Source organism: Phascolarctos cinereus, unplaced genomic scaffold, assembly GCF_003287225.1.
Source record: "Phascolarctos cinereus isolate Bilbo 61053 unplaced genomic scaffold, phaCin_HiC Scaffold_726;HRSCAF=1367, whole genome shotgun sequence".
Taxonomy (NCBI): domain Eukaryota; kingdom Metazoa; phylum Chordata; class Mammalia; order Diprotodontia; family Phascolarctidae; genus Phascolarctos; species Phascolarctos cinereus.
Window position 1 is genome coordinate 407,003,759 of NW_027556098.1, and position 22,698 is coordinate 407,026,456.

Below are 22,698 nucleotides of genomic sequence, written 5' to 3' on the forward strand. Positions count from 1 at the left end.
GCCTTTGATGCCCCCTGTCCTTCCTCCCCAGGCTTTTTTTTCCCCCCCACCTCGGAGGGAAGGGGCGTCTCTCCTGCAAGGATCGCCTGCCGCGTGACTTTAGACTACAGGTCGCCCCTGTAAGACCTCGACCTACAGGAGCAGGTGAGCGGGGAAGGAGGGTCTGGCCACTCCTCGGGGAGGAGGCACGTAGTGTCTGCCGGAATCCCCCTTGGACCTCGAGGGCACAAGGAGGCTCGCTCAGAGCAGGCCGACTGTTCCTTTCCCGGGTAAGTGGGGCAGTGACCTGGGCTCCAGGGGGCGTGCAAGACCCCACAGGTGTGTCCGCTCCACGCCCCCTTGTCTTGGGCGAGGTGACTCACCGTGTCGCCGCAGCTGGACCACGGTGACATTGGTGAGGATTACGTCTCGTTTCGGCATGGCCTCAGCCTCTCATGGCCTCTCAAATTCTCATGGCCCGGGTCCACCTTGTGTCCCCGCTGCGATGTTACTGAGGCTTCCCGCTGCCCAGCTTTCTGAGTTCTTAGAGGTCCGGCTGTGCCGTCACAGTGCCCTTCCCCTCTGAGCAGCACCCTGACCTCACAGAAGAAGGTACCCACTAGGGCGGCGGAGATCTGAGGCAGAGCCAGCCGTTCGTCTTGTCTCCTCTTCCCTCTAAAAGACCAGATATTACACGCGGTCTACACGCTGAGCACACGCTAGACTCACGCAGAAGGAAGGCTGAGCCTCGTCTACACCCAGCAGGAGAACGTGGTGACCAGGAAGGGTCTAAGTCCAGGCCCCAAAGTACTTCCTCGCTGTAACCTTGCCCTCTGAGGTGGGCGATGCTGTGCTCAGGTGGAGCCCTGCCCTTCTTCCCTGCCACCTATGATTTGGTGGTGAGTGTCCAGGAAGGGAAGGGAATTTATTAAGCTCTACTATATGGCAGGCACGGGTTCTAAACGCTTGACAAATCCTATCTCCTTTGATCAAGGCTAGATACTAGATTGGTCGCCAAAGATAGGAGAAATGCTCGTGGGGAACCGATTTTCCTAATTGGGACAATATAACCATAAAGATATTATCCAAGGCATAGTGGAAAGAGTGCTGGCGCCTAAGTCAGAGGAGTTCAAATCCCATCTGACACTTATTGCTGCACTGTCTCTGGTAAAGTGTGGAGGTTGGGTTCTATCATCACCCCTTCAGAAGGTCCCTTCCCACTGTGAATCTTTGAGTATAAACCAGGTTCTGCTTCTATTTAAATCCCCAATCTATTTTTTTTTTTGCTTTGGCAATTAGGGTTAAGTGACTTGCCTAGGGTCACACAGCTAGTAAGTGTTGTGTCTGAAGCTGGATTTGAACTGTGGTCCTCCTGACTCCAAGGCCAGAGCTCTATTCACTGCACCATGCAGTTGCCCCTTCCAATCCATTCTAAGAAGAAACCTGTAGAGCTGACATATCTCTCCTAGGTAGGGGAATGAACCTGCCAGAGAAAGGAGGAGGATCATGTAATTGATAAAATGGTCTCCCTGCCCCACCCCCAACTGCTAGTGTCTTTCCATCTGAGATTATCTTTCATTTACTATTTATCTTGTTTATGCCCAGTTATTTATATGTTGTCTCCTCAGAACGTGAGCTACTTGGGATTGTTTTTGTCTTTCTTTGACTCTCCATCATTAGCACAGTGCCTGGCATGTAGCAAGGCACTTAATAAATGCTTGTTGGCCAACTGTTTGTTGATTGCTTTGTCGACTAAGATGATCTCTCTGTGTGTCTGTGTGTGTATGCTGCAGAGCTATAGAAATTCCAGAGGTCATTGTTACAGGGAATGGAATTTAGAATAATGTGGTTGGAGAGGTGGAGAAATAGAGAAGGATGGGGATGGAGGAGGAAATATGGAAATGGCTCCCTGATATTTATGCACTCACAAGATCTCAATATCTACATGGTGATCTATGAGGTCACATCTGATTGGCTCTTTATCACACTCCCTGGTCAAGTGGTGTGGTTGATGTCTTTTGACTCTCAGCATAAATTGTATTTAAGTAAGGCAGAGTTGGAAGAAGTCATCCTAGAGTTAGGGTGCATCTCAGCCAACTCAATGCTGATGAACTCACATTAATTAGTGATAAGGACATGATCCTGGAGAGATGGGCTGAACACTTGCATAGTGTCCTCAACAGACTGTCATCAATCAATGCTGAAGCCATTGACTATTTACTTCAGGTTAAAGTCAATTCCTTCCTAGCTGAAGTTCCAGCTGAAGAAGAGCTTTGGAACGCCATTAGGCTCCTCTCATGTGGCAAAGCACTTGCTGCTGATTCTTTTCCTGCTGAGATCTACAAGGGCCATTGCTCTTACAAAAGCTGGCTGAAATTTGCTGGGTTATATGGCAAGAGGAAGTGATCCCCCAGGAGTTCAAGGATGCCTTCATTGTCCATGTCCATAAAGGAAAAGGAAATAGGTTGTCTTGTGACAAACACAGGGGTTTCTTTCTCTTAGTCATTGCTGGCAAGATTCTTACCAGAGTCTTCCTTAATAGGCTTATCCTTCACCTGGAAGATGGTCATCTATCCGAGAGCCAGTGTGATTTCAGAAAGAGCCAAGGAACAGCTGATAGTGTGTTTGCTGCCTGACAGCTCCAGGAGAAATGTCAGGAGCAGAACAGAGGTCTTTATCCAATGTTTCTCCATCTGACCAAGCCTTTTGTTATTGTCAGTTGTGAGTGCTTATGGAAAATCATGGCAAAATTTGGTTGTCCAGAGAAGTTCATCAGTATGGTGCCTCAGTTTCCTGATAGTATACTTGCATGGGTTCTGGATAATGGATTATGCTCTTGTGTTTCCCCAGTCACCACTGGAGCGAAGCAGAGCTGTGTGCTTGCTCCCAGGCTTTTTAGCATGATGCTTTCAGCAACATTGTCAGACATCTTCAATGAGCATTAGGGTCAGCTATTGCATTGAAGGTAAATTATTTAACTTGGAAAGGCTACAAGCCAAGACTAAAGCAGAGAAGAGTTGGTGAGTGATTTTTTTGTTGTTGTTCTCAGATGACTGTGTACTCAATGTAGCTGAGATGCAACAAAGTATGGATGGATTCTTTGGTGCTTGTGCTAATTTTGGCCTAACAATCAACACCAAGAAAACACAGATTCTCCACCAGCCAGCACCACATCATCCATACATGGAACCATTGGTTTCAGCAAATGGAACAAATTTGAATGCTGTGGGTAAGTTCACTTACCTTGGCAGTATACTTTCCAGATATGTACACGTTGAAGATAAAGTTGATGCACATATTGCCAGAGCTAGCTCAGTGTTTAGGAGGCTCCGTAGGAAAGTGTGGGAGAGAAGAGGTATTAGACTGACTACCAAACTGGAGGTCTACAGAGCCCTTGTGCTGACCTCATTATTGCATGCCTGTGAAAGCTGGACAGTCTACCAGCGCCCTGCCAGGAAACGGAATCACTTCATTTGAATTGTCTTAGAAAGACTCTGAACACCTGGCAAGACAAAATAACCAGACACTGAGGTCCTTTCCCAAGACAAATGGCCGAGGGTTCAAACTCTGCTGCAGAGAGCACAAGTCTGATGGGCCTGCCACGCTCAGACGCCAAATGTACGTTTGCTTACAAGACTATTTTACAAAGGACGCTCACAAGGCCGGCGCTCGCATGGGAGTCACAAGAAGGGATATAAAGACACACTCAAGGCCTCTCTGAAGAACTATTTGTGCCCAACCTGTGTAGAACATTCTGCACTCATATTGGTCCAATCAGCCACAGTTGGACATACTGTACCTTGGCCCCCAACATATTGATGTCAGGAGGCAGCTAGATGGTGCAGTGGATAGAGTACTGGCCCTGAAATCAGGAGGACCTGAGTTCAAATCCGGCCTCAGACTAAATACTTGACACTTACTAGCTATGTGACCCTGGGCAAGTCACTTAACCCCAATTGCCTAAAAAACAAACAAAACCCCCCCCAAAATATTGATGTCATCTTGGTCCTCCACGAGAATGAAGGACAATAACCACCACACCCCCTACAAAGCCTGCTCCAAATCTTCTCTCCCCAAATTCCCAACCCCACTCTCACTGTCCTTTCCTCATTTCCCTACTTAACACCTCAAAAGCTATTTTACCTACCCTTCCCTCCTTTTCCTCCATTTCAGGGAGAAAAGGTAGCTGTCTTCCATACCAAGGTTAACCCTTCCCTTTGTGCCTTGATCCCATCTCTTCTTGGACCTTAAAATTTATCATAATTCAACTCATTTCAATGAACACTTAAGTGTACAATGTACCTGGAATAGTCTTTAATTGAATACTGTGTACCAATCACTTCTCTACTTTATTCTCTTTCTTTTTCTCACCTTAAATAATTATAGGACCACCTCTTCATCCTAGCTCTGCCCTTTGGGGCAAAGCAGATCAAGGCTAATCTCTCTTCCATGAAAATCCCTCAAATATTTTCAGGCTGCTTTCCCATGCCCTCTCTCCTCTCCCACAGCTCAGCCCACATCTTCTCTTCTTTTCCCTTTCTTTTTTTATTAATTTATTTAGATTTATCAACAATCACTTCCATATGCTTTTGAGTTTAAAATTTTTCTCCCCCTTCCTCCCCACCACCCTCCCCAAGACGGCACACAATCCGATATAGGCTATACATATGCATTCCTATTAAACATATTAGTGATGTTGTAAGTAAGAATTAGAACCATTAAGAGGAACCACCAGAAAGAGGAAACAAAACTCAACAGAAGAAAAAAAAATAGCAAACAGTATGCTTTGATCTGCATTCAAACTCCATAGTTCTTTCTTTGGATGTGGATGGCATTTTCCATCATGAGGCCTTTGGAGATGTCTTAGATCCTTGTATTGTTGGGAAGGGTTAAGTTTATCAGTATTAGTCATTGCACAACATGGCTGTTACTGTGTACAACATTCTCTTGGTTCTGCTCACTTCACTCAGCATCAGACCATACAAGTCTTTCCAGGTTTTTCTGAAGTCAGCCTGTTCATCATTTCTCATAGCACAGTAGTATTCCATTGCATTCATGTACCACAACTTGCTCAGCCATTCCCCAATTGATGGGCATCCTCTCAATTTACAATTCTTCGCCACCACAAAAAGATCTGCTATAAATATTTTTGTGCATGTGGGTCCTTTTCCCATTTATATGATATCTTTGGGATATAGCCCTAGAAATGCTATTGCTGGGTCAAAAGGTATGCACTTTTTTTTTAGGCAATTGGGGTTAAATGACTTGCCCAGGGTCACACAGTTAGTAAGTGTCAAGTGTTTGATCTGAGGCCAGATTTGAACTCAGGTCCTCCTGACTTCAGGGCTGGTGCTCTATCCACTGCACCACCTAGCTGCCCCTGGTATGCAGATTTTTATAGCCCTTTGATTGCTCTCCAAAATGGTTGGATCATTTCACAACTCCACCAATATAATGCATTAGTGTTCCAATTTTCCTACATCTTCTCCAACATTTATCATCTTATTTTGTCATGTTGGCCAATCCGATAGGTGTTATGTGGAACCTCAGAGTTGTTTTGATTTGCATTTCTCTAATCAATAGTGATTTAGAGCATTTTTTCATATGACTGTAGATGGCTTTGATTTCTTCATCTGAGAACTGCCTGTTCGTATGCTTTGACCATTTATCAATTGGGGAATGACTTGCATTCTTATAAATTTGACTTAGTTCTCTATATAATTTAGAAATGAGGCCTTTATCAGAGAGACTGGTTGTAAAAATTCTTTCCCAATTTTCTACCTTTCTTCTAATCTTAGTTGCATTGGTTTTGTTTGTGCAAAAACTTTTCAATTTAATGCAAAGTTATCCATTTTGCTTTTCGTAATGTTCTCTGTCTCCTGTTCGGTCATGAATTCTTCTGTTCTCCATAAATCTGATAGGTAAACTACTCCTTGCTCTCCCAGTTTGCTTACAGTATCAGCCTTTATATCTAAATCATGAACCCATTTTGACTTTATTTTGGTATATGGTGTGAGATTTGGGTCTATGCCTAGTTTCTGCCATACTCTTTTCCAGTTTTCCCAGCAGTTTTTTTTCAGAGACTGGGTTCTTATCCCAGAAGCTGGGGTCTTTGGGTTTATCAAATAATAGATTACTAGAGTCATTGACTACTGTGTCTTGCATACTTAACCTATTCCACTGATTCACCACTCTATTTCTTAGCCAGTACCAAGAAGTTTTGATGATTGCTGCTTTATAATACAACTTAAGATCTGGAATGGCTAGGCCACCTTCCCCTTATTTCTTTTCATGAGTTCCCTTGATAGTCCAGACCTTCCTGTTCTTCCAAATGAATGTTGTTATTATTTTTTCTAACTCTATAAAATAATTTTTTGGTAGTTTGATTAGTATGACACTAAATAAGTAAATTATCTTAGGTAGAATTGTCATTTTTATTATATTAGCTCGGCCTACTTATGAGCAACCCCACATCTTCTCTTCTTCAAGGTAAACATCGACACCTTCTTCAGCTGGTTCTGGTATAGCCTGATTTCTCTAGGCCGGGGGTTCTTACCTCTTCTTGCATCATTGACTCTTCAGAAGTCTGGCGAAGCCTATGGACCCCTACTTGGGATAATGTTGAAATTCATAAAACCAATTACATTGAATTACAAAGGAAGCCAATTACATTGAAATATAGCTATCAAAATATTTTTGAAAGTTCGTAGATGGGGCAGCTAGGTGGTACAGTGGATAGAGCACCAGATCCAGATTCAGGAGGACCTGAGTTCAAATCTGGCCTCAGACACTTGACTGTTACTAGCTGTGTGACCCCGAGCAAAATCTGATTGCCTTGCCCCCCCCTTAGCTGCTCTGACCCACAAGAATTCCAAAGGACTGATGATGAAAAATGCTATCTACCTGCAGAGATAAAACTTGTGACCCTGAGTGCAAAATGATGCAGATTTTTTCACTTTATTTTCTCTTTTTTCTTTTTTGCAATGGCTAATGTGGAAATATATTTTGCATGATTTCATGTGTATAATGGGCATCACATTTCTTGCCTTCTGATGAGTAAGGGAGGGGGTAGAAGGAGGGAGAGAACTTGGAACTCAAAATAAAGATAAAATAAATGCTTGTTGATTGACTTTTGACTTACCTATTAATTAGACAAATGCTTCCCTCCTTCTGAGGCATTTAATACCACTCACATCCTTAGTTCAGGTCATATCTGAATTTTGTGCCTATGTTTTTGCTTGTACTATGTTCATTTACACCCAATTGTTCATTATTTTGCAAATCAGATGTGTTTGTGAGGTGCAAAGACAGAACCGTGTCTTTTTGAGGGAGGTGAGGGGAGAGGTACCCGTTTCTGTTTCCTTCCTGGCAGCAAATATAGCACTTACACTTAGTGGATAGCTAATACGTTTGGACAAACCACTTCAAAACTTCTAGAAAGGTTGTCTCCATTGCCATACCACCTACTCACTCCTCAGCTATCTTCATTCTGGCTTCCCACCACTTTCCTGACATTGCAAGGTCACTAGGGATCTCTTCATTCCCAAGTCCAACCGACCTCACATTCTCCTTCATCTTTCTGCAGTACTCAGCATAATCAGTCACCCTCCTCTGAGAGCATTTCTCTTCTCTTGACTTCAGTGACATTGTTGTTTCCTGGTTCTTCCACCTGTCTTACTGACCCTTCTTGGGCTCTCTCACTCTGTCATCTTCCTTCCCTTCCCCTAAATGTGAGTGACCCCAAGGCTCTCACCTAAGGCCTCTTCCCTTCTCTCTCAACAGTTCTCCCTTGGTGACCTCATGCACTTCCATGGCTTCAAGTATCACTTCTATCCAGATGACTGCCAAATTTCTCTCTAGCTCTAACATCTCCCCTGAACCCCAATCATACCCCAATTTCTGACAGCCTACTGGACATTTTCACCTGGATATTCTGCTAGATCTTCATACTTCATACTCATACTCAACTTCATACTCTAAGGTGGAGCTCATCATTCTTTTCCGCATTCCATGACCTGTCTTCCATTTTTCATGATTATGCTGACTGAACCATCATCTTCCCCAATTAATCAGGCAGGCTCAAAGCAACAAAATCATCTCTGAAGCTTTCCTTTCCCTCACCCTTCATCCAACAACTTGCCAAGTCCTGTGGTTTGGACTCCTGTGATATCACTCACATCCATTCCCTTCCACTCACAATGCCACTGACTTACTGTAGGTCTTTCATCTTCTCTCTTACCTGGACTATTGTAATAGTCTCCTAACTGGTGCCCCTACTTACAGTTTCCACCCTTTCCAATTTATCCTTCACTAACTGCCAGATTAACTCAACATTTACTAAACACTCGTGTCCCAGGCAACTGTCCTAGGTGCTAGTGATATAAAGACAAAAAAACAAAATAGCCCTTACCTGTTCTTAAGGGATTTATAGACAAATGGTGTTTAGAGCAGACACAAAAATGTCCATGTGCAACTAACCAACTCCCTGGGCCTCAGTTTCCTCACCTGTAAAATGAGGGGGTTGGAATAGATGGCCTCTGGGATTCTTTCTAGCTGTAAATTTAAAATGCTATAATTTAGATCATTCAAAGTATAATAAAAAGTAGAATTATAAGGACAAAGGAATGCTCTAGGAAAATTGGAAAACACTTTCGTGTGGGTTAATCATCAAAGAAGCATTTGTGGAGGAAGTGGCCTCTGAGCTAGGTTTTAAAGAGTCACCCTCTAGAGATGAGAAGGGGGGAGGGAGCATTCCAGAAATGAAGAGCAGCTTTACTAGATAAAAGAACAGAGGTGGGAGATGGGAGAATGATATTGGGGAACAGTTAATCCAGTTTGGCTGAAGCACAGAAGATGTGAATGAACACATATTTGTTAAGTGCCTATTATGTACAAAGCACAATGCTAAGTACTGGGGTTGTGACTAGGAAAGAGAGACAGTTCCTGCCTCCAAAGAGTTCATGTTCTAATAGGGAGATGACAGAAATGGGAAGATTCAGGTGGTAAGGCACTGATGGTTTTGATGGCAGGTATTTCAGTTTGGTGGGACTATAGAGGGGGAGGTAAGGCAGATCTAAGAAATTCATCTTCTTTAGTGCCATTTTGATTGATAAAACCATATACCTTTCTGATTCTGACAATATCAAGGACTCTAGTATTGAGAACTTTCTCCCCTGGGTCTTCAGGAGCTGGGAACTATAGTACCAGCAGATAATAATGGTGAACATTTACATAGCAAGGCACTGTGCTAAGCGCTTTAGAATGATTATCTTATTTGATCCTCAAAAAAAAAACCTCTGGGATATAGGTGCTATTATTATCCCCACTTTACAGATGAGGAAACTGAGGCAAACAGAAGTTGTGACTTGCCCAGGGTCTCACAGTTAGTAAGTATCTGAGGCTAAATTTGAACTCAGGTCTTCCTGACTCCAGATCCAGTGCTCTATTCACTGTACCACCGAGCTACCTCTGAAGGGGAGGAAGATAAAGCTGCCAGGCTGAATCTCCACTGGCGTGGAGATCATCTTTTATGATGGAGGTTGGAGGCCTGAGGGATGCTGCTACTTATGGAACTCTTGAGTTCAAGGTTTGAGGATGTTTCTGTAGGGGTAGGTAAGTAGAATGAAATAAATCTAGAAAAGTCAATTGCACCTAGGCTGTTGGTGGAAAGGGGAAGGGAGGTTAATTAAATGCCAAGGCTAAAGGCTTTTGTTTTATTCTCTAATAACCTCTTCCTAATTACTAATGCTTGGGATATGTATGGTGGTAGCCAGAGCCTAGGAACATGACCTCCAGTCTCCCAGTTAAATGTAAACTACCTTGAGTAAATATAACAGCAAAAGAGGCTCTAACTATCTCATGGCAAAACTTGTTGGGGACCCTGGGCCATTCCTGGCACTATGCCTTCTTTCTTTTATTTCTATATCATACTTGAGTTGGCCTGGGTTGGTATGGGAATCCATGATGTTACTTTGTCCTGCTGCCACCCTGGACAACCAGCCTCTTATGAGTAAACTCCCCCAATTAACCTAATTAACCCTAATAAAACCTATTAATAACCAAGCTGGTATGGGTTCCTCTTTCTTTAGTATCTCTGTATCCTCTCCATGCCACCCTACAATTGGCATAATTAGGGCAGAACAGATATGCCCCCTTACATTGTTGTGGTCAGCAAGAGGGTCTCTCCTCTCCAAATCTTGAGTCCATACAGGCTGTACCCCTGCATCTCCACTTGCTGAAATCTTTCTCTTCCTTCAAGACTCCATTAAGATTCACCTCCTCTATGAAACTTTTTTTTTGCTCCTGCATATGTATGTATGTATATATGTATGTATATGTGTATATATGTATATATTTACATATACTTTTTTTCTCAATCATCAAAAATATTCCTTACCGTCTCCCCTGAAGATATAAGAAAAAAACAAAACCTTTGTCACAAGCAAGTGTAGTCAGTCAAAACAAACTTCCACATCGGCCATTCTGCTTTCTGAGTCCTTCATCTCTCTGTGGGGCAGCATGTTTCATCATTTGTGCTCTGATCATTATGCTGATAAGAGCTCCTAATTCTTTCAAAGTTGTTTGCCTTTGCATATTGTTGTTACTGTATGAATTGTTCTCCTGGTTCTGTTCATTTTATTCTACGTCAGTTCATACAAATCATCCCTGGTTTTTCTGAGAAACCTTTTCCATCATTTCTTACAGAACAATAGTATTCCATCAGATGTATATACCATAACTTGTTCATCCATTCTCCAATATAAGGGCACCCCTCAGATTCTCATTTTTTGCCATGTTGAAAAGAGCTTTAAATATTTTTTACATCCTTAGTTAGAATTTATTTTGCTTAGTCCTTACCTTCATCTATCCTCCCTCTAGATCCCTCTCCCCTCTTCTTCCCTCCTAGTCCTCCAAAGAACGAAATGTATTTCTGTGCCCAACTCTGTGTGCATATACATTCTTCCTCTCCTTAACCAATTCAGCTGAGATTGAGGTTCAAATGTCAGCCACCCAATTAATCAATATACATTTGCCAAGCATTGTACCAAGCACCAGGGATATAAAAAAGAGGTAAAAGGCAGTCTTTACCCTCAAGGACCTTGCATTCTAATGGAGGAGACAACATGCAAACAAATATATACAAAGCAAGCTCAATACAGGAAAGAGAGGAAATAATTAACTGAGGGAAGGCATTGGAGTTAAGAAGGGTTGGGGAAGCCTTCCTGTAGAAGGTAGGATTTTAGCTGGGACTTAAAGGGAGCCAGAGAAGTCAGTAGGTGGAGTGGTGGAGTGAGAGTATTCTAGGCCAGGGGGACAGCCTGGGAAAATGCCCAGAGCCAAGAGATAAACAAACAAACAATCTGGTTCTTGGAACAGCTAGAAGACCAGAGTCACTTGATCAAAGAATGCTACTGGGGTGTAAGATGCAAGAAGACTGGAAAGGTGGGAGAGGGATGGAAAGGTAGGAGGGGGCTGGCTTTGAATATTCAACAGAGCATTTTGCATTTGCTCCTAGAGGCAATAGGGAGCCACTGAAATTATTGAATGAGGGGGTGACATGGTCGGACCTGAGCTTTAGGAAAATCACTTTGGTGGCTGAATGGAGGATGGATTGGAGTGGGAAGAGACAGACTCAAGGCAGCCAGACCAGCAGCTGTTGACATAGTCCAAGAGTGAGGAATGAGGGCCTGCACCAGACCAGGGTGTGGGCAGTGTCAGAGGAGAGAAGGGGATAGAGGTGTTGCAAAGGTTAAATTGACAGACCCTGGCAACAGATTGAACGTTGGGGAGGTGAGAGAGAGTGGAGAGTTCAGGATGGCTCCTGGGTTGTGAGCCTGAGGGATTGGGAGGATGGTACTACCCTTTACAGTAATAGGGAAGGGGTGTATGTGTGAGGGGGGTGGTGTTTAGGGGAAAAGATAAAGAGTTCTGTTTAGGACAGATTGAGTTTAAGATGTCTATTAGACATCCGCTTTGAGACGTCAGAAAAGTAATTGGAGATATGAGAGTAGAGGTTAGCAAAGGGTTTGGGGCAGGATGGGTGGACTCAAGAATCATCAGCATAGAGATAGTAATTGAATCCATGGGAGTTTGATTAGGTCACTGAGTGAAGTTGTGTGGAGGGAGAAGAGAAGAGGACCCAGGGCAAAACCCTGAGGGACACCCATGGTCAGAAGGCACGATTTGGAGGAAGATCCTGCAAAGGAGACAGAAGGAGGGTCAGAGAGGGAGGAGGAGAACCAGGAGAAAGAGCAAACCTTTGAAACCTAGAGAGGAGAGGATATCAAGGGGCAGAGAGAGTGATTACCAGTGTCAAAGGCTACAGAGAGGTCAGGGAGAAAGGCCATTGGATTTGGCAACTAAGAGATCATTAGTAGCTTTGCAGAGAGCAGCTTTGGTGGAATGATAGGATTGGAAGCCAGATTCTAAGCGGCTAAGAAGAGAGTGAGAGAAAAGTGGAAGCACGGCTGAAGATGGCCTCTTGGAGGAGTTCAGTTACAAGGGCAGAAGAGATAGAGGAAAGACCAAGTGAGAGCTTTTTTCAGGATGGAGGAGAGAAGAAGCCAGTAGAGAGGAAGAGAATAACAAGTGGGAGAGTGGGGTTGACAGAGGGGGAAGTCTGCTGGAGGAGATGGGATGGAATAGGATCAGCTGAGCAGGTAGAGGAGCTGGCCTTGGTAAGGAGTAAGGCCACTTCATCATATGGGGGGGGTGGGGAGGAGAGAGTGCTGGAGGCACCTAGTGATAGGAGATGAAAAGGGAGCTGACACGAATGGACTCATTTTTTTTCTGTAAAATACGAGACAAGTTTCTCAGAGAGTGGGCAAGAGGGAGCCATAGGAGATTTGAGGAGGGATGCAAAGGTTTGGAAGAACTGGTGGACAGTGGGAGAGTGAGATGGTAAGGGAGGTATAATAGGATTACCTGGCAGCAGTGAAGGCCCAGGTGAGGTAGTGTGACATAAATTTGTCGTGGGCCCCGTAAGAATAGTTGTGTGATATTCTCCACCTTAATACAGCAACACATGTATCAATGGCCAAGGTGATGAATGGTGGGGAGTAATCCAAGGCTGAAGCTTGGCTGGGAATAATTGAGGATATGATGACGGGGGTGAGGGATTCAAGAGAGGAGGACAGTGTGGCGTTGGACTGGTTCACCAAGGTATCCAGATGGGGAAGAGAAAAGAGAATGCAGAGGAGATGGCCTAGGAGAGAATTAAGAGGGTCAAAGGATTGGATGTGATTGTGTGGATGAAGAGTAGGGTTTGGCAAGGGAAAGCAGAGGAAGAGGTGAAAAGCCAGTAGGTTATGGTCAGATAAGGGAATTTCAGAATTCTTGAAGAGAGAGGTAGTATGTTTGTGGGTGATGGCAAGATCAAAGGTATGGCCATCTTTGTGGGTAGCTGATGTAGGGTGGAGGAGTAGCTAATGGGAGACGAGTAGGTTGAGGAACTGAGTAGTTAGGGTGTTTGAGGAAGAGTCAATATTATACTGAAGTCCCCTAGTATGAGGGTAAGAGTTAGGGAGGAGAGAAGAATTGTAAGCCAGGTATTGAACTCATTGAAGAAGAAAGGGAAATGACCTGGGGGTCTGTAGACAACAGGTACCAGGATTTTGATTGGATGACAGATATGAAGAACATGAACCTCAAAGGAAGAGAGGTTCCTGAGTGATGGAGGAAGGAGGAGGCAATGGGGAGCAAGGAGTACTCCAACTCTCCCTCCTTGAATGGTGAGCATAGGAGAATGAGTGAAAGTACACATCCTTTCCTTGCTTGTATAGATATCTACTTATACACCCTGATTATGTGGGATAATTTCCCCTAACCTTCCTTTCCCTCCCTGTATCTCTCTTTCCCTCTCTTTCCATTCTTCTCTTGAAAAGACAAAACAGATGGTGGAGTTGTGAACTGATCCAACCATTCTGGAGAACAATTTGGAACTATGTCCAATGGGCAATCAAACTGTGCATGCCCTTTGATTCAGCAATACCATCACTAGGTCTCTATGCCAAAGAGATCATAAAAAAGGGAAAAGGACCCACGTGTGCAAAAGTATTCATAGCAGCTCTTTTTGTGATGGCCGAGAGCTGGACATTGAGGGGATGCCCATCAATCGGAGAATGGCTGAACAAGTTGTGGCATGTGATTGTGATGGAATACTATCGTGCTATAAAAAATGACGAGCAGATTTCAGGAAAATCTGGAAAGACTTACATGAACTGAAGCTGAACTGCCGTGAAGCAGAACCAGGAGAACATTGTACACGGTAATATTAACATTGTGTGATGATCAACTATGATTGACTTAGCTCTTCTCAGCAGTACAATGATCCAAGACAATTCCAAAAGATACATGATGAAAAATGCTATCCACATCCAGAGAAAGAACTGATGGGGTCTGAATGCAGATCAAAGCATACTATTTTCACTTTTTTTTTTGTTTTGCATTTTTTTCTTCTTGTTCTGTTTCTTCTTTCACAACATGACTAATGTGGAAATATGTTTTACATGATTGCACATGTATAACCTATATAAGATTGCTTGCTGTCTTGGGGAGGGGGAGGAAGAGAAGGGAGGGAGGGAAGGAGAAAAATTTTGAACTCAAAATCTTTCAAAAACTGAATGTTGAAAATTGTATTTACATGTAATTGGAAAAATAGAATACCATTAAATTTAAAAAAAGAAGATGAAACAGAACATATGAAGACATAATGAGATATAATAGAACCACTCCCAGGTCTCTATGACCCCTGCTGATGACAGGAATCAGAAAGGACACAAGTATCATCTCTCCATATTTTAATGCCTAGATTTTGGGGTATTTTTGTCATAGCATTCAGATAGTCCAGTGATGACCAGATTTTTTTTCTTCATCTGTTTTTCAGGTCAGTTGCTTTTGCTATGAGATACCTTACTTCTTCCTATATTTTTTCAGCTTTTTGACTTTGCTTCCATTTTTCTTGTTATCTCATTGGGTCATTGGCTTCTGTTTGGTTCATTCTAATGTTTAGGCAAGCTTGGACAGATTTTATACCTTTTGTGCCAAGTTGTTAATTCACTTTCTAATTCTTTCTTCCATGCTCACATTTGTTTTTCATTTTTTCCCCTCAAGTGCTTTCATTTCTTCTCTTCGTGAGTTGGCAAAGAATGAGAATCTGAGTGGATGCCTATATAAAACCATTTTTGCCTCTTAAAAAAAAATTCTTGCTTCTTTTCTTCCAGGAATTCTAGTTGGGTTTGTGGCCAACCTGCATTTTTCAATTAGGTGTTGTTTGTCATTCTCTTCTTTTTTTTTGCGAGGCAATGGGGTGAAGTGACTTGCCCAGGGTCACACAGCTAGTAAATGTCAAGTGTCTGAGGCTGGATTTGAACTCAGGTCTTCCTGAATCCAGGGCCGGTGCTCTATCCACTTCACTATCTAGCTGCCCTGTGTCTTGAGCACCCTTGCTGCCATGATAGTGAATTCTGGTGCGATTCTTGTTTATCTGATTGTTTGCCCATTCCTCCAGCCTACTTCTTGACTTTGAACTTGATGTTAGGATTGGGCTTTGGGCCCTTTCGGTGGAAGGGTCTGGACTGGTTCTGTTACTGCTTTCTCAGGGAATTGAGTTTTGTGTTATTCTAGGGCTTTTATAACCTCTAGGCTTATGGTGCTCCCAAAGGGTCTGATCCAGGGCAAAGTCTGACTACCAAGTCTGAGCTCTACAACCGGTAGCTTTATCATTCACTACTCAGTTCCAGGTCATAGATGCAGGCTAAGTGAGAAGGGGACTGGAGGAGCGCAGTGGAGAAGAGAGGGCGATCACACTTCTGGGTAGGGAGGCCCTGGGCTATGTTCTGAGAGAGGGAGGAAGTTCAGAAGCAGCCACCAGCTAGTGGCCTCTGCCCCTATTGGCCAGTTGGAAGACTCTTGTGGTTTAGAGTGACAGATTTATAGGTGCCACTCTGGTCTGGGATTCTCGTTCTGGTTATTTCTCTGCAGGCTGGGGTGGGTGCTGGAGCTGAGGCCCTCCTCTGCTCCTCATGTGTAAGCCATACTGTTGGTATGGCTGCTGGTTGCTTCTGAACTTCCTCCCTCTCTCAGAACATAGCCCAGGGCCTCCCTACCCAGGCATGTGATCGCCCTCTCCTCCACTGCGCTCCTCCAGTCCCCTTCTCACTTAGCCTGTATCTATGACCTGGAACTGAGTAGTGAATGATAAATCTATCAGTTGGCACCTATCCCCATTGAGGTCCCTGGTATGTGTCTGGATGTGCCCCATTATCAGTCTGGGACCTCCTCTTGCCCTGGGAAATAGTGCTCCACAGAGGACATGTTCCTAACTGCTTCCCCCTCCCTCCGTGTCCACAGTCCTCCTTGTCTATCTTCCAAAGCTGACGTGGGCTGGACAAATGATTCATTGGGACTTTTAAAAAAAATTTCCCCATCAGGGTTTGGTCTGGTGTATCTTCTAGGTCTGTTTGGAGGAGTTTTGTAGAAGGAATAGTTATATGGCTTGTTCCTTCTCTGCCATCTTTGCCCTTTTTGCCTCTTTCGAAAGTCAACTTCAGACATTTTTTTTTATTCCTGGAAGAAATTGAGGTCATAGGATTAAGAGCTGGAAGGAACCTTGAAGATCATGTGTCTCATCCCCATTTTTAAAAACAGATATGGAAACTGAGGTTTGAGAATCTATAGAAAGTTCACCCAGGAAATAAGCAGAAGAGTGGGGATTCACACCTAGGTCTTCTGACTCACTAGGAACATTATTTCTCCATCCTCATATTTCTTTAGGCTCTTTGCCTGGATCCCTCTTTTACCTCATCTCATCCGTTCTTGAGTCCTTGGGTTATACTTGTTTGGGGACATGTCTTCCTTCCTCTCGGTAGAAATCTAAGCTTCTTGAGGGCAGAAACTGTTGTTTCTCTTCCTTGAATTGCCCCACTGCCCCAGCCCACTCTTACAAACACATGATAAATATGTGTTGAGTTGAATGGAAGAACAGAGATACAGAGAGAGAGAGAGAGAGAAAGAGAGAGAGAGAGAGAGAGAGAGAGAGAGAGAGAGAGAGAGAGAGAGAGAGAGAGAGAGAGAGAGAGAGAGAGAGAGAGAGAGAGAAACAGAGACAGAGACAAAGAGTGTGGTGATAGAGCCAGAGGGATAGGAACATAGGGAGGGGTTGTGGAAAGGTGAGGAGAAATGGGAGGGGTCAGTGAGAGACAGATGGGGGTGCTGGAGGGCCAAGGGAACACCTCCGCCTCTGTATTTGTGGGAAGCCCCTGAGGAATTGATTTCTCCTCTCCCCTCTTCCCCATATCCTTTTTACTCTTGGTGGTCTCTTTAGCTAGAGGTCACAAGAGGCAGCATGGGCAGCTCCCACCCCCTTTCAGCCATCACTGAGGAACAGAAAAGCCACACCTGGAGCTCCCTCCTCTCATGAGATTGGCTCTAGGTCCTGGGGTGATGAAATTAGGAAAGTATCTCCATGGGAAAACTGACATAAGTGAAAAGAATGCACCACCAAATGCAGAAGGTGGGAGTGACAGACTGCTTAGGTTCTAGGAGAGTGGGGGTCCCTCAGGAAGGACTGGGGTTCAGGCTGCTTGAGCACTGGGAGGGGAGGGGGTTGTGCTGCTCTTGTTTGGACATAACATACAAACACGTGAGCAATAAACACACCTGCCCACCCCCGCACACATAGCTGCCCCACCTCCGCTAGCTCACACCCTGTACCTCCCTCACCCCTTGACTCACACCCCTGGCCTCCCCACCAAAATGAAATCCCCCTTTCTTTGTCTCCAGTCCTGAGTCTTGCCCTTCATTCCTGAAATGCAACAGTCTTGCTTTTAAGATCTGCCGCTCAGTCCTTAGCTAAGATGCCTGGTTGGGGCAGAACACCAAGGTTAATGCATCTCTGTGCTCACGCACAAAGCTTGCTGTCTTAGCTTCTGCCACCTGCCTGAACTCACCCTAACCACTCCCTCACTCTGTCTCACTCAGTGTCCCCAGTTCAGGTGAGTATCCTAGGACCGCAGCATACTCCCGTTTCCCAGATCTCTTCCCTACCTCTCCAGTTACTCTAATTCCCTCTTGGGATGACAACACCTGAATTTTTGGGAAGGATCTAGGGAAGGCCCTGAGGTGAGGAGAGCAGGAAGTTTGGGCTCACTGGCCCCCAGCCCAGTTCTGCCTCTTCCATCCTCCTTCTATCCCAGGTTTCTAGCCCCTCCCCCTGGGCACCCCAACCGGATTTTCAGGAGACACTGCGTCTGCTCTCAGGTTGATCAAAATCAACTCTCCTGCCCTTGCCCTAGGGTTGGGAGGCAGGATGCCTGGATTCTGGCAAGGGAATGGTATTCATATTCTACCATGTGAACCCCCTCTCCCAAGCCTCCCCAGTAGACCCTGCATTAGACCCTGCATCTGGGAACCTAGATGTCTTACCCTCCATCTCACTTTCCACTGCTTTGGGAAGACTGAAGCTGGCATTGATCTTGGCTTTTTCCTGAATGTTCCCCTGTACCACTTAAGGCTCCTCCCAGTCTCTGAAGACCCCACTGCTTCTCCACTAATGGTTGCATCCCTTCAGATGCACTTGGGAATTGACTAGTTTGGTTCCAATAGGGAAGCAGGGGCTGGGGGTTTGGGGGTCTGGAATATCTAGGGTCTGGTGGGTCAGGATACTGGGAGGCGATCAAAATGCCTAGGTCCTGGGAGGAGAACAGGATGGCTTTGTCATGGGCAGGTGATGGGAAGGGTGGGGGCTAACAGGCCAAGAATCTGGGTCCTAGGGAGGAGACCTAAGTGCTAGAGGGAGTGAGGTGCCTGGATTCTAGGAGGGGAGGGGGACTGAAAGTGGGAGGAAGAATCAGGAACCGACAGGAGTGACAGGATGCCTGGGTTGTGGGAGGGAATGAGAAGAGGTGGAGGTTGGAAGATCAGACATTTGGGTCCGGGGGTGGAGGGACCCTTGCTGGGTCAGAATCTTGGATGCCTGGGACCTCCTGCATTGTGCCTCACCCCTCCCTCTCCTCCTTCCCATTGCTTAACCTGAAATCTCCCTGGGAAACACCACCCTTCAATGGAGACCAGCAACTGTCTCATGGGGGAGCTGAGTCATGGGGGAGTGGAGTAGGGAGGGGAGGCGGGAGGATAAATAGCAGCCTAGCCTCATTAGCTCCTCTCTACAGTCCCCAGCTCCCTACCAACATGCAGCCTGCCACCTTAGTCTACACTTGCTCCTTCTTGCTGCTGGTAGGGGCTTTGCCTGGCTGGACAGCTGAAACAGACCCCTTTGGGAAGGTCATTGAGGGCATCAACCATGGGCTAAGCAGTGCTGAAAGGGAGGTGGGCAAGGCCCTGGACGGCATCAATCATGGGATCACTCAAGCTGGCAGAGAAGTAGAGAAAGTTTTCAACGGCCTTAGCAGCATTGGGAAAGAGGCTAGCAGGGAGGTAGACAAAGGTGTTCAAGGGATCAACCACAGTCTGGACCAACTGGCCCATGGATCTGACCATGCTGCTGGGCAGGCAGGGAAGGAGACAGAGAAAGTGATCCAAGGCGCCAACCATGGGCTCAGCAACACCGGGAAGGAAGTGGACAAGGGCATCCACGATGCGAATCATGCTGTCGGGCAGGCCGGGAAGGAGGTAGAGAAGTTTGGCCAAGGGGTCAACCATGCTGCTGGGCAGGCTGGGAAGGAGGTGGACAAGTTTGACCAAGGGATCAACTATGCTGCTGGGCAGGCCGGGAAGGAGGTGGACAGATTTGGTCAAGGGGTCAACCATGCTTCTGGGCAGGCCGGGAAGGAGGTGGACAGATTTGGCCAAGGGGTCAACCATGCTGTTGGTCAGGCTGGGAAGGAGGTAGAGAAGTTTGGCCAAGGGGTCAACCATGCTGCTGGGCAGGCTGGGAAGGAGGTGGACAGATTTGACCAAGGGGTCAACCATGCTGCTGGGCAGGCCGGGAAGGAAGTGGACAGATTTGGCCAAGGGGTCAACCAAGCTGTTGGTCAGGCTGGGAAGGAGGTAGAGAAGTTTGGCCAAGGGGTCAACCATGCTGCTGGGCAGGCTGGGAAGGAGGTAGACAGATTTGGCCAAGGGGTCAACCATGCTGCTGGGCAGGCCGGGAAGGAGGTAGAGAAGTTTGGCCAAGGGGTCAACCATGCTGCTGGGCAGGCTGGGAAGGAGGTGGACAGATTTGGCCAAGGGGTCAACCATGCTGCTGGGCAGGCCGGGAAGGAGGTAGAGAAGTTTGGCCAAGGGGTCAACCATGCTGCTGGGCAGGCTGGGAAGGAGGTGGACAGATTTGGCCAAGGGGTCAACCATGCTGCTGGACAGGCTGGGAAGGAGGTAGAGAAGGTTAATCAAGGGCTCAACAGTGCTGCTGGTCAGGCTGGGAAAGAAGTAGACAAGTTTAATCAAGGGGTCAACCATGCTGCTGGGCAAGCAGAGAAGGAGATAGAGAAGGCAAAGCAAGGGGTCAACCATGCTGCTGGGCAAGCTGGGAAAGAACTGGAGAAGGTCAAAGAGGATGCCCACCAAGGGGTCAACCAAGCCGGCAAGGAGGCCAACCAGCTGCTGAATGTAGGTGAACAAGGGTGGGGAAAATTGGGGTTCTGGGGCAGCTGAGGGAAGGAGAGGTTAAACATTGAACAGGTTGGGAGAACTGGCATGGCTGCTTCCTCTGGTGAATGGTAGAAAACTAGGGGATTACCTTCTACCACTTCCCTTCCCCTCCCCTTCCCACAGCCTCTCAGGGGTTGTACAACCAACTGGATTCCCATTTTCCTCTCTCCAGCTCATTTACTTCAACCATTTTTTGAATGCCAACTATATACAAAGCCCTGGTGATAGATAGAAAGGTTTTAAAAATGATGTAATACCTGCCCTCAAGGAGCTTACATTCTACCAGTAAGAATACAAGGTAGAGTGTGATGGGATCAAAGGAGAAATTGAGACAGCGCTCTAAAAAGCCTAGCTGGGAGAGAACAGAAGGAAGTCAGGCAGCCCCGGTCCTGAAGATTGTCCTGCATTGGTCCCTTTCCCTGTCCCCCTTTCCCCAGCTCTCAGCCTGGCGACAGAAGCTGGGCTAGACGTTGGGGCAAGGAGGTAGGGGGAGCTGTGGCCCTGCCTTCAGGGAGCTGCTGATCTAGTTGAGAAGTTAGCAAGGTCTAATGGGCGAGCCAGAAAACACACGTGAGACATCATACAATTACACAACATGATACAAACAGATTCTGTTAAGCGTCCAGGGGAACCGGGAGTAGAAGAAAAGACCAGAGCTAGAAGAAGTCAGTCAGGGAGGGCTTCCTAGGGAAAGGGAGGGAGAATGATGGCTGGTGCTTGAAGCAAAAGCAGAAATGCTTACAAAGGCGTAGTTTGGGGGACAAGGGCTAGAGGAATCTGGCATGTCAGAGGAACAGCTGGGGAAAGGCTGGGGCACAAGATGCCTGCATCCTCCCCATTCTCTAATTGGTGACTGTCATTGGGATTAACCAGGTGGTGACAGCATCTTGGGGTGAGGACCTGGCTTCTGCCAGCAGGCAGGAGGCCAGGAGTGGAGGTGTGGATAGGGCAGGGCTCTGGGTGAGAGACAGCAATGACGGCAGAATTTAGGATTAAGAAACAGAGGGACAGGGCTGGGATTAGGAAAGATTTGGAATTGGGTTGTGAGGTTTGGCAGCAGCAGGATCGGGGAGTGGAGTCGCCCAGAGTGTATGGAATAGGAACGGGCAGAAGAATAAGGCTAGAGTTAGAGATGGAGCTGGTCTTGCTTGGGGTTGGGGTATTTATAGCTGAGTTGGGTTTGATACCAACTCAGGGGTCCTGGTATCTGGCCACTGTCTTCATTCTGCCTTCTACCTGGAACACATTTTTAAATTTGGAAGAACATCAGATAGCAGGAGGGAGAGCTGGGGGCCTCTCTTCTTAGCTCTGAGAGAAGCCCTTCCCCACCCTCTCCAGTGATACCAGCCTAACTCAGTACAACTGGACCATGGGGGAAAGTCTTCCTGCTTTGTCTGCTCCAGCTTCCCCTGAATGGAGAGGGGTGTTCTAGGAAAGGTGTGGGGCCCCTAGGAGGTGAAGGGATGCTAATGCAGTCTGGCTTTTACCCTCAGGGAGCTCATCACGGAGGAGCTGGCGGCAGCGGGGTAGGAGTCACACCCTTGAACTCTGGGGTAAGCGCTTTCTCACAAATGGTTGGACTCTGGAAGGAGGGAAGGGAAAGGGAGGCAGGAGGAGGGCAAAGGGCCCCGAGTCCTAGGCTAGGAGGCCAGGCAGCAGAGGATGAAGGAGGAAGAAAGCTGGGGGCTAACTCTTGTTGTCTTCCACTTCTAGGCCTCGGTCAACAGGCTTTTCATCAACTTGCCAGCTCTGTGGAAAGTAAGTACTGTCACTATCCCAGACTCTTCTGTTTCTCAGGAATCTCCTTGGGGCAAAGGGTCTCCCCGCCCCCGCTCGTACACCAAGGAATACCGTCTATTCTCATCTCTCCGCTTTCAGTTTTGGGCTGTCACTACGGACCTTTCCATTACCTCCCAGTCTCGTAAGGTCACCATAAGAGCTGGGAGATGAAACTACTTGGGGCTCACACCCATCATTGAGACATAGAGGGACCAGTTGGGACAGACCAGGTCATCTGCCAGTGCATTTTCCCTACTTTCCTGGAGTCTAAGAACCTCCTTCCTTCCTTCATCCTTAGACCTAGTATCAGGGTCTCTTTGGCATCCAGAAAGG

At 46.2% G+C, this 22,698-nt stretch overlaps 2 protein-coding genes and 1 non-coding gene across 8 annotated transcripts in view; 2 read left to right on the forward strand and 1 right to left on the reverse strand.

Moving 5' to 3' along the window:
* GAPDHS (glyceraldehyde-3-phosphate dehydrogenase, spermatogenic) overlaps window positions 1–22,698 on the reverse strand; it is a 101,764-nt gene that overhangs the window by 9,128 nt on the left and 69,938 nt on the right. For 2 of the 6 annotated variants that reach the window (XM_078146346.1, XM_078146347.1), the window contains one exon: window positions 363–654. The exons of 3 other annotated variants lie outside the window; for them this stretch is intronic. In XM_078146346.1, coding sequence (XP_078002472.1) covers window positions 363–420 — 58 coding nt within the window. In that variant the 5' untranslated portion in view covers window positions 421–654. Of the gene's footprint in view, window positions 1–362; window positions 876–22,698 lie in introns of those variants that run through there. One more of the 6 variants, XM_020977434.2, reaches the window with a different exon arrangement.
* LOC110202052 (uncharacterized) lies at window positions 801–22,316 on the forward strand. The gene is made up of 3 exons (XR_013482791.1): window positions 801–878; window positions 22,080–22,139; window positions 22,300–22,316. It is a non-coding gene; the product is annotated as an uncharacterized LOC110202052 (transcript).
* SBSN (suprabasin) lies at window positions 19,159–21,053 on the forward strand. Its single transcript, XM_078146062.1, has 2 exons — window positions 19,159–20,544; window positions 21,024–21,053. Exons 1-2 carry the CDS (start codon window positions 19,168–19,170, stop codon window positions 21,051–21,053), a joined length of 1,407 nt encoding a protein of 468 aa, XP_078002188.1. The 5' UTR covers window positions 19,159–19,167.